This window comes from Aethina tumida, chromosome 5 (genome assembly GCF_024364675.1).
Source record: "Aethina tumida isolate Nest 87 chromosome 5, icAetTumi1.1, whole genome shotgun sequence".
Classification (NCBI taxonomy): Eukaryota; Metazoa; Arthropoda; class Insecta; order Coleoptera; family Nitidulidae; genus Aethina; species Aethina tumida.
Genome location: NC_065439.1, coordinates 13,001,552 through 13,022,229, shown reverse-complemented (window position 1 = coordinate 13,022,229; position 20,678 = coordinate 13,001,552). Strand labels below are relative to the sequence as shown.

At 24.4% G+C, this 20,678-nt stretch overlaps 2 protein-coding genes across 3 annotated transcripts in view; one reads left to right on the top strand and one right to left on the bottom strand.

Moving 5' to 3' along the window:
* Positions 1-13,175, bottom strand: LOC109599575 (lipase member K). Of its 2 annotated transcripts, none has more exons than XM_020015584.2 (7): positions 12,840-13,175; positions 6,382-6,574; positions 5,908-6,022; positions 5,072-5,321; positions 512-658; positions 229-456; positions 1-176 (listed from the first exon to the last, which is right to left on the bottom strand). In XM_020015584.2, exons 1-7 carry the CDS (start codon positions 12,984-12,986, stop codon positions 18-20), a joined length of 1,239 nt encoding a protein of 412 aa, XP_019871143.2. In that variant the 5' UTR covers positions 12,987-13,175; the 3' UTR covers positions 1-17. The 2 variants fall into 2 exon arrangements, with proteins under 2 accessions (XP_019871143.2, XP_049823503.1); XM_049967546.1 differs by lacking the exons at positions 1-176; positions 229-456; positions 512-658 and adding exons at positions 1,045-1,221; positions 1,273-1,500; positions 1,601-1,756.
* The window catches only part of LOC109599566 (somatostatin receptor type 2-like), a 226,400-nt gene continuing 215,992 nt past the window's right edge, over positions 10,271-20,678 (top strand). Inside the window, exon 1 of the mRNA XM_049967539.1 lies at positions 10,271-10,295. The gene's annotated coding sequence lies outside the window, so the exon portion shown is untranslated. The remainder of the gene's footprint in view (positions 10,296-20,678) is intronic.

The window sequence follows — 20,678 nt, the reverse complement described above, 5'->3', positions numbered from 1 at the left end:
TTTATTAATTAAAAATATTATTGGTGCATACGTAAAGTGTTGTACAATTCATCATAAAAAATGTCTGTGTGTTTCCCCAATAAATAATCATTATGGTCATATTCCTGTGTCCCATTTTCCGACATTACATGAAGGGAAGTTTCAACTTTTAATTTACCCATCAAAATATCAACATCCTAAAAACGAGCACGATAACTTTAATAGTAAAACTGTACGACAATATCCTACTTTTAAATCCGACAAAAAGTCGTTCCTTCCTGCAAACATATGAACAGGAACTTGTATATTTCCCACAGGATACTCGGGCACTTGAATCGGCCCGTATCTCACGACGTTCTCTCTCGTCCCGTAATCGTAGTAACTAAACCTGCCTGTCTTCAACATTTGCCCGTAATGCAACATAACTTTGACCGGAGTAAAATCCGGATAATGAGAGAAGAATAGGGGCATTATTTCCTGTAAAATAAATCACAATTCTATTATTGTAATAAGCAGTTAATAATTAACTTACTGGTGAAACTTCTTCCACAGACAAACCTGACAGTGCTGAATTCAAAATTGTACATTTTATGGGTAGCATAGAACAGATGGAATGGATCAAATCCTGTTGGGTTTTTGGGTAACCTATTGCATTCACACCGAACATTTTCAATGCATTCTGAAACAATGGTTGGGTATTAATATTGTTATATTACAGATTAATTTTTTGTGTTAGTTTAATTAATCTACAAGCACTAATTGAAATACCAAGTCAAATAAATAAATATGGTACATAGGAAAAAAGTGAAAGAAGGTGCATCAGAAGAAACATTCCAGCCATCTGTACCTAAAGATAACATTAGTTGGAGTAGTTCTAGATAAAATACTTCGTACTCCTTGGTCACCCCTCAAGCAAATATATCAAAAAGGAAAGTCATAAGATATAAAATAAGATTTGGAAGTACAGTTGAACCAGTTAAAAAAGATTTGATCGTACCATTTTGTGTCCATTTTTAACAAATCCTGGAATGTTTAAAACTACAAATTAGCAAAATAAAAGAGTAGTTAAAAAATAATAATTTATTATCTTAAATCATCTAACAATTTCAATAAATATTTTCGGAATTCTTTAACATGAATTCCAATAAAATAGTCGTTGTGGGCGAAATCATATTTCCCATTTTCAGTCACTATTTGATAAGTCTTATTCGTCTTTAACTTCTCGTACAGTATTTGTACGTCCTAAAAATCATATTTTTAAGACATGATCCATAACTTTAAAGCCAAACTCACTCTTGTATCTGAAAGAAAATCATTATTACCCGCAATTAAATGAACGGGCACGTTAATATTTTCCAACGGATATTCATTTGGCACTACAGACTGATACTTCAACAAGTTCCACCTCGGTCCATAATCAAAGTACACCAAGGAATGCCTCCTGAACATCTGGGAGAAGTGAATTATCGTTTTCACTGATATCCCCGAAGGAAAGTGACTAAACAAGACCGGTGTCATTTCCTAAAACATCATGAATTTGTGAATGTTCTGTTGGTGCATAAAGATTTTTTTGTTGATTATTATTTAAGCCACCACAAAACCGAACAAATGGCGAACGTACCGCTGAAACTTGACCGGCAGCTACTCCGGTCACGAAAAAATTTGCCAGCTCGCACGGCCACATGAAAGGGTACACGTTGCAGGTGTTATCGACAAGAGCCCTTTGCAATCGTGGAAACTGACCGATGCCGTGTAAACCGAACATTTTTAATATGTCCTGAAAATTAAACAATTAGCTGGTTTTAAATCGAAGTAGTGTGGTCAAACAGAACATGCAAACAAAAACATAACATGCTCAGAATTTGTAAAATATATGTACACTTTTTATTATAAAATTAGTAGACTACATATTTACAAAAGTTTAAACCACAGATGTAAACCCATTTTTTTTTTTTAATATGGTTTAGTTGAAATACTTACTTGGGTTGAGCGTTTGTGTGAATGTTGAGTCCTAGAAGTGTTTTAAAATAATTAACTTATTTCAAAACTGTTACAAAGAAAGTGTATCAACAATTGTTTTGGAGAACTGGAATCGAGGTAACTTTGGGCTAACTTTAGTTTGGATCTAAATTAAATTCAGTTTAGGTTAGGGTAGGTTAGGTTGGGTTACGTTGTGTTAATTTAGGTTCATTAATTAATAAATTGAAGAAATTTAAATGACGTAAATATTGAAAATAAAAACATTAAAAATATTTTTCAGAATTTTAAAAATATTATTTTGGACATTTCTGTTAATATTAATGGTTTTCGAACATATCGAATGTAATTAGATTAGATTAGATACCGAATGTATAAATCACTCTACTCCAAGAAACATTAGATAGCACTGATTGCCTTGACCACTCAAGATGGAAAAAAATCAACAGCAAATTTTAAAGAATCGTAACAAAGTAATAATAAAAAATAAAAAATTATTATTCTTCTAGTGTAATACACAATGAATATTTAGGAGTAACAATTGTATAACACAATAAACGAATAGACATTATCAGATAAAACTATATTTAGAAATGAATATTTGGAGTTTCCAAGTTAAAGTTAAATATGTAATTCAAAATTTTTAAAAAATATGTTAATTACATCAAAGAATAATAAAAATATAAACACTTCTTAACATTAAATGATTTTTTTACAAAAAATTGTAAAAAAACATTTAAATTGTAATAAAATAAACAATTTTTTTGTATAATTAGTTCTAAACTGATCATTTTTTATAGGAAGAAGTAAAATAGAAAGGTTTCAAAGTCCAAAAAATTTAAAAACATAAAAATGGATAAATACATAAAAATAGTAATAAGAAAAAAATTAATTGTTTTTTTCTTTTGGCAAATGTATTTTACACCATTTAATGATTTGAAAGTAATTTAAAAAACTTATAAATAATAAATAATGTAATAAAAATTACAGTCTGTAAAAATGAAATATTTGAAAAAAAATTAAAAATTTAATAATAAAAATATATTTGAATTATTAAATAAATAATAATTAAAATTACAGACATTTGTTTTTATTCTTTGTAGTTGTAATAGTTCGTGCAAAAAATAGTAAAAAATCAGAAATTAATATTTTTATATAAAAATCATTTATAAAGAATTAACCAGTTTCGAAGAATTTAAAATTTTTTGTAAAAACAAAAGGGTTCAATATTTTAGAATCAGAAAAATTCAAAATATAAAAATGCACTAATTACATAATAATAATAATAATAATAATAATAATAATAATAATAATAATAATAATAATAATAACAATAATAATAATAAGAAGAAAAAAATAAACTATTTTTTTCTTGGTAACATCGTTTAATAAAAGCTTAAGATTTGAAAGTAATTGAAAAGATTTAGAAAATATATTAAATACAAAATAAATAATAATAATAAAGATAGTTACAGACACTTTTGTTTCGTCTTTGCAGATGTAATCGTTGTTGCAGAAAATTCTTTGAAATCAAATATTAATATTTTTATACGAAAGGGAGTTATCCAGTTTCAAAGAATTGGTACTAAATTTAACACTTTTTGTGAAAACAAATGGCTTTAATATTTTATAATCATAAAAATTCAAAAACATAAAAATGTACTAATTTTTTTTCTTGGTAAATGGTATTTAATGAAAATTAAGAAAATTGAAAATAATTAAAAAAAAAAATAAAAAATATATTAATTACAAAATAAATAATTGTAGAAAACAAGAAATTGATATTTTTATATAGAAAGGATTCAGTTTCGAAGGCTCATCACTACAATTAATACTTTTTATAAAAACAAAAGGTTTTAATATTTTAGAATAATTACATAAAAATGATAAGAAGAAAAAAATAAATTGATTTATTATTCTTGGTAATTGGGTTTTACATCGTTATAGTGGAAGTAAAATATATGAAAGTAATTAAAAAAAATTAAAAGTATATGAATTACAAAATATATAATAAAAATTGTATAAAAAGGATTTATAAAAAAGTATCGAATTTCAAAGAATCGATATTAATTTATCTGTTTTTAAAATTTTAAGGGATCCAAAAAAATTCAAAAACATAAAAACTTCAAGAAAATAATAAATAATAAAAAACGGACAATTGCCGACGCCTCCTTTAGACCTTTGAAAATGTCTTAGAGAATAATAAGAAGATTGATTGATTGAGATTGATTGCCACCGTATCCATTATGTCCAAAATGCATTAATATTAGAAACTTTTTTTTATATTATTAGAAAAATCATAATATATTTAACAATCTTTAATAATAACATAAAATAAATAAATCAAGAATAAAATTCAAAATGTTAAAATAGCATTTAATAATTTTTACTGCAAATGATGACGTGATTGATGCTAGATGTTTCATAACGTATCAAAAAAATTTCAACCACATACTCACTGTTAGATAAGAAGTCGATTTATCAAAATAATTATAAGAACAATAATAATAATAATAATATTCTAAATAATAATAAATTATTATTTTCAACTTAGGTTAGGGAAAACTTTGATATTTATTACAATTTTTTTGATAAATTCGCTTCTTATGCATAATAACAGTAAATATGTGGTTGAAATTTGAAGTTCTGAAAAATCCATATTATTTCATTATAGTAACTTTTCTTTTAATTTTAACACCTACCTATTAAAACCCATAAATAAACTCTAAAGTCATTATTATGTATTAAACCCAAGTTACCGAAAATAATTATAGCACCGCCATCAAAATGAAAGCTCAGGCAGATAAAGACTCATTCCATCGACTAAACCCTTATAAAACTCGGCAGTTAGCCGAAATTATGTAGTCCTGATGCGGGCCCGATTCGCATTAAATCTAAAGTAACTCGGAGAAGGGTCGATAATAAGATTGTGCCCCGTGCCACTTTTTATTGTCAATCGAATTACACGTCAATAATAAGCTGTTATTCTATAATTAAGTGGCGGATCGGAAATTGAGGCTATTAAGGTCAGTATCTGGGTAATGTAGTGCATGCGGCGCACCAATCGAATTTGTACGGTGGAATTGGGTGATGCAATCGCATCGGGAACACTTACCCCTATAATATCGGCGAAGGGCACTATCAGTTTGGCCGCACTTCTCACGTGCCTCAGATAGGCGATGGGCGCCAAGGAGATGATGCCCCTCAAATTTTGCTTCGCGTGGTCTGGCATCAGGGAGGCGTAGATGTACGACATGGTCGTGCCCATCGAGTGGCCGATGTAAACGATCCTGCCGGCTTGTCCGGTGGTTTTGGCCACGAAATCTATGATGGCAGGTAAGTCGTACACTCCCATTTCGTGGAAACTGCAACCATATAAAAAACTACATTTATTACCCCCCTTAAGGTCGTCAGATCTGTAATCTGCTTGAGTACGAAATATGGAAAGAAAAGAGAGACAATAATTCCCCACTCTAACGTCTAGTCAGCCGTATCACGAAAATGAACGATATTTATTTTTTTGTTTACATAAGCCAGAGATTATGTTTGCCGTTCGGTCTATTGTCAGATGATTTTTCTTTTGCAGCTGTTCCATATTTAATTTTGTGCAATGGCGACGGAACGCTGGGCCTATAAATAAGGAATTTCGATGATTTATCGTCGGCACTTCAATAAAATATGGAGTGTATTTAAGCGTTAAAAGAGAGAAAATATTAAAATGGGATTGTTTCCAAAGGGTTTTTTTCGTCCCGTCCCGCGTCGTGTTGATCCTCGTGCAAAAATCGTGTTTTGTGCTAAAGAAAATACTGACTCTGTGTGGGATTTTCACCAATTGTTATGATAAGATAAGTCAGGTTGTTAAAATTACAACGGGGAATTGAATAAAAACATTAAATCCCAATGCAATAATAAATTAACAGACACAGTAAAATAACTGAATGAACTGTTTACCTAAAATTCCAATAATCTGGATGATCAAGGGTCAAGTTGACGTGCTGAGTGGAGTATTGGACTCCACGTGAATTCGTTAGCCACACGTCGTATCCTTTGTCCACCAGATAAAAGGCTGCAAACAGATAATACCTTGCCTTGTGAATTAATTCGATTAAGCAACCCTAAACTTTGTTCGAACATGCGTTAACTATAATAATCGATTATGATAATTATTGCGGCATCAACGCACCTTGAAATTAAACACGACAAGCGCAATTTACAACGAAAATAAATAAAGTGCAATATTCAAACAGAATTTATTTTCAGTTTGTTAACCCTGACACCAGGCCGGGGACCTTGAAACATTGAATCGTTGGGATCAATTTGAGTAAACAGAATCCCAATCTCGCATTGACCTTAATTCGTACACCTTGAGACAACATAAAATGATTTTATTAAGTTAGGTCAGTGCAAAAGCAAGAGAAAACGTACCCAATGACTTTTTCCCTTGCAGCAGCCATGCTGCCGAGTTTATGGCGATTCCGTGTTGGAGGATTAGGGGTTGGCGTGGGCCCGTTTTGTCTGTGTTGTTATTTGGTATCCTGAAGAGGGAGAGGATGTAGCCGTCTTTGGTTTGTACTTTGTACTTTTGGAACGGGTAACCGTTTCGTTTCGCTATTAAAGCCTGTAAAAAGATGAACTATAAATAAATAAACTTTTTTGACATAGTCGATGATGGTGGTTATTATGTAAATGTAACAAATTATTATGTAAACTGGTCTAACCAAAACATCCACGGATTATTGTTGGTCTGAATGGTGTGGTTAATTTAATTTATAAACATTTAAACGAGTAAATTTGCTGAAAATTGCTGAATAAATATTTACAATAATTCTTGTGCAACCCGTTTAATAATTTAATGAGTATAAATTTTCTAAAGAATTTAAACGTTGGAATATTGAAATGTTTTTTTATTTAGATTGCATAAAAAGTTAAATTTATCACATTTATACTAATATGTTATTATTGATAGATTTATTAAATCAAATGCATTAAATCATCACAATTTTCACTTTTTTTCTTAAATCATATCGATTCCTAAATTTTTATAATTTTATTATGTTTATATTCATTATTTAATTTTTTAGAATTTATGTAACATTTTAATTATTTAATATTGAATATTTAGATAATTCACAAAATTATTTGAATTTTATATTTTATTATAAAATAGAAAAAAATGATTTATATTTACAAGTATACTATATTTTCATTTTTTTTTTTAATTTAATCAACGTAAAATAATTATTTTAAAATATTTACACTATTTTTACTAAATAAATTATTTTTAATTTCTATGGTTTACATTTGAATTATATATTATTTATAAAAAAATAATTTCTGCATTTAATTATATTATTCAAAAGATGGTTGTTTAAAAGTGTAAAATCTATAGGAATTTAATTACGTATTTTTAATTTTTAAATATAAAATATTTTAAGACATTTCATATTTTTTAATCAATAAAAAAAATCCATTTATAGTGGTGGTCAGAAAAATAACACAACAATACTATATAATGTTTATTAGGAGATGCAAACCTCTAATTAAATGCATAATATAAAATATTTTATATTTTATTTAAAATAAATATACTGTATTTCTGTATTCAATTATTAGTTTTATTTTGTACCTAAAACAAAATAATTTCTACTTCCTTCCTCCATCGTGTTTTACAGTTTTTGTAGTGTATCTGGAGTCTATATCTTTGGTCTTTCATTTGGAGAACAATAAACTTATTATTTATCACCCAATTCTATGCTGGTGAACTTGACTATCACTAAGCAATTCTCAAAATTCTGGAGGATAATTAATATATTTTTGTCCAAATTTTAGTATTATTCTTATATTATTCTTTGATATCAATGATTTCTAACTAAAATACATTCTTGTTAGTTTTGATAACTCAGTTAAAGTCTAATTGCTCTACTAGACACACTGATATTTGCCTAGAAAGGATTTTATTTACTAATTCCCTGTCTGTAAAAGGTGTTAGGTTTTTGTTATTGTATTTTTATGAATGTTTCGCTTCATGTTGAATAAATTCTCACTAATAAGAGTATTGTTAAAGAGTGCCACATAATATAATAAATATATTTGAATGTGCTATATCTTTTGTTTAACAATATTTACAAAATTGGTTTAAGTTTAAATTACGCATTTTATTATACACAAAAGTATTGTTTAAACTGTAAATTCCTATTTTATTTTTTAATTTCTTAAATTTTTATTTCTGCAAATTTTATTTATTTACCATATTTATATATAAGCTATTTTTTATTTAATATTACACAATATTTATTTAATTTTACTTATTAAAAAATGGAATAGTTTCCCATTATATTGTTTTATATCTCTGATATATAAAATATTTAAAAATATTACACAATTTGCTTTACATTCCTGATTCATAGAATTTTAAATATTTTTAAAATTTAAATATAAAATTCTTTAATATATTATACAATTTATACTCTCTAAAATAATTCATTAGTTTTTATTTTTATTGTTTAACATTATTTACAAAATTAATCGATTATTTAAAAATATAAATTTCTAATTTATTTTTTAATTTTTGATTATTTTTGGAAATTTTATTTATTTATAATATTTATATATAAAATATTTTGAAATGTTACACAATATTTTTATTAATTAATAAAAGAATCGAATAGTTTTCCATTATATTCTTTTACATCTCTGATTCGTGAAATTTTAATTGTTTTTACAATTTAAATATAAAATACTTTGCAATATTACACAATTTGTACTCTGTAAAAGAATCCATTAGTTTTTATTTGTATTTAATATTTAACTTTATTTACAAAATTTATCGAATATTCTTTAAAAATGTAATTTCCTACATATTTTTTAATTTTTAATTATGTTTGAAAATTTTATTTATTTAAAATATTTATATATAACATATTTTTAAATATTACATAATATTTATTTATTTATACTTAATAAGAAAATCGAATAGGTTTCCTTTATATTGCTTTACATCTCTGATTTGTGGAATTTTAGTTATTTTTAAAATTGAAATATAAAATACTTTGCTATATTACATAATTTCTACTCTGTAAAATAATTCATTAGTTTTTATTTTTATTGTTTCAAAATTAATCGAATATTATATAAAAGTATAAATTTCTAATTTTTGTTTATTTTTGGTAATTTTATTTATTTATAATGTTTATATACAAAATATTTTGAAATATGTTTATTTATGTTTACTTAATAAAAAAATCCAATAGTTTTCCTGTAAATTGTTTTACATCTCTACACTTTTGTAAAATTTTAATATATTATGAATTATTTACATATTATTATTTATTTACTTTATTTACATAATTAATTGAATTTTACGCTTTGAATTTGGTTTTTAAAATTTAGAAAAATATTTAAAAAATAAAAAATTATTAAATATTTATCATTCGTGTATAAAATTAAATACCAAATTCAAAACGTAATTTAATAAAATATTTTGAAACAATCAGTAAATAAATATACTATTGTAATATTCCAATTTGTATTATTTTATATTATTAATAAAATTAATTCAATTCTATTCACATTTTGAGTTTCTCATTTAATTATGTTACACACAAATACGGCATATTGATTTATGCTATTAATTTTTTAAATTTGTATATAATTTAATTATTTTTATTATTTGAATACAAAATATTTATATCTTACACTACATTTTCTAAATAAATTATTAAGTTTTATATTAAAAAATAAATTTGTTTGACAAAGAATATAATTTATATTCATAAATTTCTTGTGATATAATAAATATGTATGAAGTTTTTAAAATGTGCACCATTTTATTTTCATTTCGAATTTATTGGATTCGTATTGTTCCATCCAGGAACTCTACATCCCAATAGTTTGTATAAAATTGGCTTGTTATTAACATAACAGGATCCATAATTCTCTCTATAATAGCGACAAACAAATTAATTATTGACATAATACAGTTACTTATCGGAGTTCTCAACTTAAATACTAATCACAGGAAAAATCAAGGCTGAAATTAATTACAAAAATTTAATAGGCTCTAATGTTCACTATTCATTTAAAACCGATACAATTTTGTGTGAGGAAGTGTTAAATATGACTGAACACCAACAAACTTGAACCTTCTTCAGTTTGGCCATGGTCAAGGTTCTAAGTTTAATGAAACCGCGACCACGTTCGTTATAACATTGTTTTGTTGTTTTACATAATTTCAATAAACAACAAAAAACAATTTTATATAATTGTGCCAGTTATCTAAAACCATATATTTTTTTCAGATCGATTAGATGCAACGCAATCAACATGTTTTTATTTCAAAGGTAATATTTATTGCATTAACGTAGGCTAAAGGAAAATTGTTTCACAAACGAATTCCGTCATAAGACCGAAATTTAAAAGACCTTCACAGTAATCGTTCATTTATTATACAATATTAATTTAATGTTCTTATGGTAAATAGTCTTCCTTGTAGAATACTAGAATAACTTAATTTGTAACAAATAAGGAAATAATGGAGCATTTCAGTTAATGAAGGTTTTGTTTTGTATTATTTCGCAATACAAATTTTTCTGTTATTGTTCTTCTAAATATATTTTTATTGCCTTTTAAACCTGCTTAGTGGTTAACTTTTAACATCCTTTTTGCGTCTGACAAGACTTATATTTAACTATTTTTGAATATGACTAATAAATAATTCATAAAATACCCACAACAGTTATATTATATTAACATTAAAGTATTCTTAAGACGTTATGATGATTCAATAAAATTTACTTTCAAATGTTATTAAGGGGATCTTTGCGGAAATATCAACATCTGATTAAATTATCTGCAGGGACGCATATTAATTTGTGCATTTACGTCTTTAACATGGAGATTTTTATAAATAGATTTTATTCCATAAAAAATATTAATTTTAATAATATTGACGTACTAAACAAAAATTTGATGAAACTCTTTTGATACATTTATAATTATTGAAAAATTAGTTTAGATCATAAAACTATTTGTATCAAATAAATATAAAATTAGCATATTTTATTGCACATATTTGAATTTACATATTTTATTAATTTATTTGCATTTCTATGAATAATTTATTTCTTGTTTATTAATTAATAAATGTTTAACAGTGTAAAAGTAAATTTATAAATTAAAAATAATTTTACAATTTTTTAATTTATTTTTAAGTAATTAAATTTTTTACAGATTTTAGTTTTTCTTATATTTTTTTCTGGTAACTTGTTTTACATAACTAACGTGGTAAAAAATATTTTTTATCAAATTTTGAATAAAAACAAATGTGAACTTATTAATAATATAATATATAATGTCAAAATTTAACACCATTGATAATTATTGAAAAGCTTGCAAATTAAAATTACCATATTTCTACCAAACAAATATAAAATTAGTATTTCTTATTGGGAAAATTTAATTATTTTTTTTATTTATTTGCGGTTTTATAATTAATTCATTTGTAGTTTCTTTATTAAAAAATATTTAAAAATTTATTTTTAAACTTTTAGTAAGGTAAAAGTGATTTGAGATACATATACAATTTTTAAATATTTAATTTTTTTTACAGGTGTTAGTTTTTTTAATTAATTTATTGTAAATAATAGAATAATACAAAAAACCAAATGTAAGCTTCCATAATGTATATTATAAAAAATTTAATAAAACCAATAAAAAAGTCTCAGTCAAGTGCACAGATAATTATTGAGAATTAGATTAAAATATTAAATTGTATTTATCGAACAAACATAAAATTAGTACACTTTATTGAACAATTCTAATTAATTTGAACTAATTGAATTTATTTTTCTTGCAGTATTGTAAATATTTTTTATTTTTAATTAAAAAAAAGTCTAGTTTTCAGTTTTTCAACAATGTAAAAATAAATCTAGAAATTATATAAAAAATTAAAAAATGATTAATAATACTTAAACTAAGTAATTTAATAAAATAAAATTACGAAATTATTTATATTTATATATATATATATATATATAAATATAAATAATTTCGTAATTTTATATATTAATATATAATATATAATATATAATTATATATATATATATATATATATATATATATATATATATATATGAATTTAAAATTAGTGTTATTTAATGAACAATCTCAATATTTTATTAGTTATTTTATTTTTAATTTTATAGTTAATTTATTGACTCTTATTTAAATAAAAAGTGTTTAAAAATTAATTTTTAAATTTTTAAGAATGTAAAAATAATTCAAGAATTTAATTTTTTTCTTTAATTTGTTATAATTTTATATAATTAAAATATTACGAAAAAAATATATATCAAAATTTGAAGAAAGAAAAATGTACTTAAAGATATCAACATATTCTAAATGATTAATAAAATAAACATTTATTTTAGTTCTTTGAATGCACTGCATACACTGATAATATTTGAAGATTTAATATTTTAATTTGAACTAATTAATTTACTCTTTTATTAATTTATTTGTGGTGTTATATTTTATTTATTTGTTGTTTTTTAATTGAAAGTTATTTAAAAAGGTTCTAAGTTTCAACAACAAAAAAATAATTTTAGAAAATCTAATACAAATTTGTAATTCATTTTTAATTGATTTTGATAAAGTTAAATTTTACATTATATTAAAACCGCAATTTAATTAATAAAACTAATTAAAATTGACTAGCCCAAATTAAAATATCGGAATTTAAATCCACCCCAAACATACGTAAACCAATATTACCAAAAATTCCGTCTAAATATACGTGTAACAACATTAATTCCAGTTACGCCGGCACAAACACAAACACGGCCGGTGAATAATTCATCGGCCACCACATCCACGTGAATACTTACGGGCGGTGAGCCCACGTCGGGGTTGTAATAGCAATTCGGGTTTGTGGCTATGGTGGCGTAATCGGCGAACGATTTACAAACGTTGTTCCTGTAGGCCGAACCGTAACAATTCAAAACGACCAAACTGGCCACCAACACCTTGTACATTTTATTATCCGACGAAACCGCGTTACTCGCTTCGGAACGAATCAGTGAGTCGGTGATTTTTTCCTGACCGGTGGATCGTTCGTCCAGGTAGGTTGGACTGATCGTATTTTGACATTGAGTGGGTTGGTGTACACACGGGTATTTTAAATGTTCGCTCTTCTCAAGGATGACGTTTCGTACGGTTGCGGAATCGACGGCTGTAACATTTGCGGAAGCGTCAGGTGCCGTTGTCTATGTCTATGTCTATGCTCAAGGATCGTTTCGACGTTTTCCCAAAATTATCACTAATTTTCTTTTACTTAATAAAATAAATTGTCCACGTTTTTACGACATTAAATGAATTTTTACAATATTGTTTATTTTTATTTACCTGTCCTGTTTTTCCTAATTACGTAAACAATTAAAAAAATGTTAGTATTTTAGTTTTAAGTATTCAAATTATTATTAACTAATACATGAATAATATTCGGTAATCCACTGTCTTAAAAAAAATTGCATTTGTTTTTGATGATGGGAATATTAAATTTTGTAATTTGAAAATTTTTATTTTTGTCAGATTAACTCTTCAAATCATTGATAAATAATAAATAAATAATATTCATTCAATCACTGTTAATAAAGTTATTAAAGGTAGTATGTTATTACTAGGATTATTTTTAACATAATAAAAATTTGTTTCCGAGAACAGTAAAATATACAAATTACACACAATACCATTCATTTCTATTCCTTTATTGGACGTTTTACAAAATTAATTGAAAGTTGTATTTTAAATCTGCTGTAACAATAGTGGTCATTTTTATAACAATTTTTTAAAATATTAAATATTGTGATCATAACTATTTTATTTAATGTCAACATTCAGAATAATGTTAATTTATTGTAATAACTAATACTTTCTTATTCTATAAAATATTACATATATTTTTCTGAATTGAGCTGGAAATAAATATAGTATTTTATCCAAGTATAGCAACATTTTCTCCAAATTATCGTACTTTTACTTTTCTTTTAAAAAAGTAAATTGTGTTTATTTTTTATTTCTGTCTGTCTTTATCTGTCCTTAAAAAATATTAAAAGAATACTATTCGTTCATTCATAAATCTGCCCTTAAAATATTAATAAATGAATACTATTCGTTCATTCATAAAACATTAAAGTTTAATATTTTATGAATACTTTTTCTTGTCTTTATATTATTTATAGGTTATTTCACTCCATTAAATGAATTTTCTATATGTTTTACTTAATTATCTAAACAATTTAAGAAAATTGTTAATTTTGTAGAGTTAACTATCAAAATATTATTAAACAATTCATTAATGCTAATCGGTAATTCTCTGTATTAAAAAAAATGCATTTGTTTCTGAGAAAAGTAAAATATAGATATTACACACAATACATAATTTATATTCCTTTATATTATTATAAAATTGTTATCTTCAATTTTCAATATATAATAGTGGTCATTATTACAGCAACTTTTTAAAATATTAAATATTGTGGTCATAACAATTTCATTTAATGTTAACAATATAATAGTATGTTATTTTATAGTTTATTCTAGAAACTAATACATCCTTATTCTAAAAATTATTACACATATTTTTCTGAATTGAGCTGAATATAAATATAGGAACATTTTTTCCAAGTGTAGCAACATTTTCCTCAAATTATAACCTTTTTTCTTTTCATTAATTTGTCCTCAAAATATTAATATATTATTAATAGTATTTAATGAGTAATTCACTGACTTAAAAAATTGCATTTGTTTCCAAAGATGATATCATTAAAGTATAAAATTTGCAATTAGGAATTTTTTATTTTTGTCGGATTAAGTCCTCAATTCATTGACAGATAATAAATGAATAATATTTATTCATTCACTGTTAATAAAGGTAGTATTTTATTACTACGATTATTCTATATACAGTACTGGTCAACTTTTTAAATTATTAAATATTGTGATCATAACTATTTTATTTAATGTGAACATTTAGGATAATATTAATTTATTATAATATAATATTATGTTGTTTTTTAGGTTATTCTAAAAACTAATTCTCTCTTATTCTATTCAATTTTTCTGAATTGAGCTGGAAATAAATATAGTATTTCACCCAAATACAGCAATATCTTTTAGTCGTTTTTCTTTTCTTTTTAAAAAGTAATTTGTGTTTAATTCTTTTCTCTCTCTTTATCTGTCCTCAAAATATTAATAAATCAATACTATTCGTTCATTCAGAAAACAGTAAAGTATAACATTTAATGAATACTTTTTCTTGTCTTTCTTTATATTATTTATAGGTTATTTCAGTCCACTAATTGAATTTTCTATATGTTTTACCAACTTACCTAAACAATTTAAGAAAATTGTTAATTTTGTGGTGTTAACTAATAAAATTATTCTTAATTAATTCATTAATACTAATCGGTAATTCCCAAATATTGCAACATTTTCCTCAAATTTTGCCGTTTATTTTTTCTTTTAAAAAAGTAAATTGTGTTTATTTTTTTCTGTCTGTCTTTATCTGTCCTCAAAATATTAATAAATGAATAATATTCGTTCATTCACAAAACAGTAAAGTTTAATATTTTATGAACATTTTTTTTGAGTTTCTTTATATTATTTATAGGTTATTTTACTCCACTAATTGAATTTTCTATATGTTTTACCTAATTTAAAAAAACTGTTAATTTTGTAGTGTTAACTAATCAAATTAATAATAAATAATTCATTAATATTAATTGATAATTCACTGTATTAAAAAAATTGCATTTGTTTCTGAGAAGAGTAAAATATTGAAATTATACACGATACACAATTTATATTTCTTTATATTACTTATTGGAATTTTTATTGTTATTATAAATTTTCTATATACAGTAGTGGTCATTATTATAGCAACTTTTTTAAATATTGTGGTTATAACTATTTCATTTAATGTGAACATAATAATATCTCAAGTATATCAACATTTTCTCCAATTATCATCTTTTTTCTGGTCTTTTTTGTATTATTTACAGGATACTTTACAACATTAATTAAATTTTCTATACGTTTTACCTAAAAATTTAATAATAATAATAATAATAATAATAATAATAATAATAATAATAATAATAATTATATAAAAATTATTAATTTTGTAGCATTAACTGGTTAAATTATTACTAAATAATACATGAATTCGGTAATTCACAGTCTTAAAAAAATTGCATTTGATTCAATAATGGTCTCATTAAAATATAAAATTTGCAATTTGAAAATTGTTATTTTTGTAAGATTAATTATGCAAATCATTAATGAATAATAAACGAATAATATTCATTTATTCACTATTAATAAAGGTAGGAAATTTTATTACTACGATTATTCTTAATAATAATTACATTCGTTTCTGATGAGAACAGTAAAATATAAAAAGTACAATACATTTATATTCGATTGTACTATATGTTGGACTTCTTATAAAATTGAAATTATAAAAATAAAATAAATCTTCTATATACAGTAGTGATCATTATTACAGCAACTTTTAAGAATATTAATTATTGTGATCATAACTATTTTATTTAATGTGAACATTTAGAATAATATTAATAATTTTATTATAATAATATAATATTATATAATATATTATATAATAATAATATAATATTATGTTGTTTTATTGTTTATTCTAAAAATTAATACTTCTTTATTCTAAATAATATTACATATATTTTTTTGAACTGAACTGAACATAAATAAAGCAACCTTACTTTTGAAAGGAATTTGTAAAATACCCTTTCCACTTTATAATTTAAGTATTTCTCTCAAGTACAGACTCTACTAAAAGCCCAATTTATTATATGCCCACATTCCCCTAACCTTATTGAATGCTGTGAACAGTTCTTTTAAATTAGTATAATTTAGTCGATGTTGATGTTTTCTGTAGAGTTGTCATTCAGAGATTGTGTGCAAAACTTTGATGGTTTGATCTTTAACCTAATCAGTAACAACTTTAGTATTGATATCCTATTGAAACACATTACTTAACGGTATTGTTTCTTCAATATGTGGAAGCAAATTGTTGTTTTATCTGTTCTGTGGTCCTATGAACCTGATCCTGAACAAATCGAAATCGGACATTCTTAATAGAAAGCACGGTTTTCTTTATAGATCTGTGACTAACCTTCTTCTGACAGTCCTTAAACTAAATTTCCGCAAGTCCCATTTCCTCCAGGTTGGTTTTAATTAGAGGTGAGAATAAGAGAATACTGTTTCTTGACATTCGAATTATCTATTTATCGATTTTCTTTTAAGTTTTTCAAACACGCTGAATATTTTTTGTGGCTACCTCTTTAATTTAATTAACTGAAGAATTTATTAACAAATTGTGTTTTTTTTTCTGATGAGATATTTTTTATTGAAATTTTTACAAAATTAATGTTCAAAGTTTACTTTTTGAATTGTAAATATATATTTTCTAAATAATTAAAGAATTAAAAAAAAAATGTTTAATCAAGTCAAGTCAAATTATTATTAAATAATAAATGAATTATTAATTCTTTCATTGTTGATAAAGGTAGTATTATATTATGAATTTAAGAATATAGTTCATTTTTTATGTTAAATTATCGATAAATAATATGTAAAAAATATTCGTCTATTCACTGTGTATAAAGTTTATTGCTATGTTTATTAAAAAAATAAAAAATAGTTGATTTGATGATATGATATAAAAATTACAATATTCTTTAGTTGTATTGCTTTTTAGTATTTAATGGACTTCTTAAAAAATTAATTGACATTTGCATTTTGTGTATATTTTTTATAATAGTGTCCTTAAATTGCTAATAATTATTCACTAACATCAACGTTTAGTTTTATAATAGCATGTTATTTTTTAATATTAATAAAAGTAATTGCAAAGGTGAATTTTATTAACATTTTGCATTCATTTAGTTATATTTTTTTACAATTAAAATGAATTAACAAGATAAATGTTACAAAAAACACAAATTTCATTGCTATTTTTACTTACCTTTCCGAACATAAAAGTAGTTAAAACTGTAATTCAAAATACACAACAAATAATGAATTAAAATAAATATAAACTGAGCTTAATTAAGCAATTCATTTTTAAAACAATTATGAATTGTTTTTCACGAAATCAACCTTTTTTAATTATATGCAATTTATAATATATATATATATATAATAATTGCAAAATAACTAATTTCAGTCATTAATGTTATTTACTGCTGCTACTGTTGTACTATTTAAATTAAAATGAAATTGACAAGTTTTTTCAGTTCTTAATAAAGCATGTTAAACGACTATTAATGTTATTTTATGCCCTTCATATTTATTAGCATTTGCCATTACTGTAGCCTGTTTATTTGTTTGTCAAGATAATGAAATTAACTAAAGATGTATAATTTTACCACAGTCACGCAAAACATCTAATTACACCTGTTACAAAATTATATGCACTATCTAAACTATAATATAATGTTAGCACGTGATAAAAGTATAAAATAAGTATTTAATTTTTAATAAAAGTAAACACTGGAGATTAATTTAAGGTAGTCCTTATGATTATCTAAATCCTCCAAGGAATTCACCGGATGGAAATATGAAACATGGCATCCATGAAATTTATCGTTCAAGTTACATTATAAAAATGTGTCTGGAATTGCAATTAATCTGGAAATGAAACGAATTGGCTCGTTTAATTTAACAAATGTGGGGTTTACATGTTTTATACCCGGAGGAATTTTAGAGTACATTTTCCTTCATTATAAATTTATATAATTATTATTTTTAAGTATTGTCAAGCTTGAGTATAAAAAGAATTTAAATTAAAAAGCTTTTAGAAACGTTTTATGTTATTAAATAAAAAAAACAAAAGCAACAAATTAAACAATGAAACACAGTTGCAGAACTATCTCGTATCGATCTACACGTTTAATCAACTTTAAAAAACCTTTGTCATCCGATAAATCCTCCACTCGACAATCGCAGGTGTTTGGCACATACATATTAAATCCTTGTGACAAATTTAATAATATTATGCATGTGAATTTACATTGTCATATGTTAGTTATTTAAACGCGTCGGTTGAATTAGCACTTAACCCCCAGAGGGTTTCGACTATGGGCATTCAATTACGGCCCCGCCTTTGTGCAACGAAAACTACAATAAAGGCAAAATTGATATGCTAATAAATACACACACCGTACCATCATATCAATAGTTTTCCTTCCCATAATAGATTGCAAATTCAAGCTCCAGACTGCGACCAACAATTCCTTCCCGCGTCCTTATCCCATTCTCTCTGGAAACTAGTCCATTACGGGCAATAGATAAGTTGGAGCGTGTCGAACGTCTATTTATATTCAGATTCAGACTGTTAAATAAATTCAGGTGCATATCCTTATTTTGCACTTCGACGTATCCTTTGTTTGTTTCAGTTTCGATGAAATATGTCTGTGCCAATATTTATTTTAAATTGTTGGTGTTGTCGTCAAGTTGATCGGTACATTTTGTACATGATTTTGTACATATATATTTTATATTTTTTACGCTTGACTTTAGAATAACTTTTGTGCACCAAAATAATCACCATTATATTAATAATCACTTCACAAAGTAAGTTCATAACATGAAAGACTCTAAGAAAAAAAAGCATTATCAATACTTAATATTAGATGGAAGTAGATATATGTTATACAATACCCTCAATACTCGAATGTCTAAAGTCATTTTGGAATACTCGTTAAGAGATAAAGGGAACGATTTTTCACAAGTGTACTGTATAATATCTACTTAATCTTTCAGTATCATAAAGGTTAATCTTAATGATGACCTCTTCTTATATGAATGCAAAATTAGCCAATCTTCTTACAATCCTTAAACTTGAACACTTTACTTAATGTTTTACTATTGTTTATTTGGATCTTAACAATTCAATAAAAAGTCTATCTTAATACATTACAGGGAAACAAAACAAATACAAATATAAACAATTAAAAAATGGTAAAAAATAAATTTAACTTAAATATCTGGTAAAAAGGTTATATTCTTATGAATATTTACTTATTTTATCTAGAGGACCAATTAAGTAACCCATCTCTCAAAACCCAGAAGACTTTACCGATGATGACCTCTACTTATATGGATGCAAAATTAACCAATCTTTAATAGGAGATACATACACATTTCTCACAATTCTTAAACTGGAACACTTTACTTAGTGTTATACTATTGTTAATTTGGCTCTTAACAATTCAATAAGATCTCTATCTTAAATAAATTACAGGAAAACAAAACAAATACAAATATAAAACAATTAAAACATGGGAAGAAATAAATTTAACTTATATATCTTGTAAAAAGGTTGTATTTTTACGAATATTTACTTATTTTATCTAGAAAACCAATAAAGTAACCCATCTCTTAAAACCCATATCGATGATGATCTCTTCTTATATGGATGCAAAATTAACAAATTTTTAACAAGTGATACATACGCATTTCTCACAATCCTTGAACTTGAACACTTTACTTAATGTTTTACTATTGTTATTTTGGATCTTAACAATACAATAAGTTCTCTATCTTAAATAAATTACAGGAAAACAAAACAAATACAAATATAAAACTATTAAAAAATAGGAAAAAATAAATTTAACTCATATATC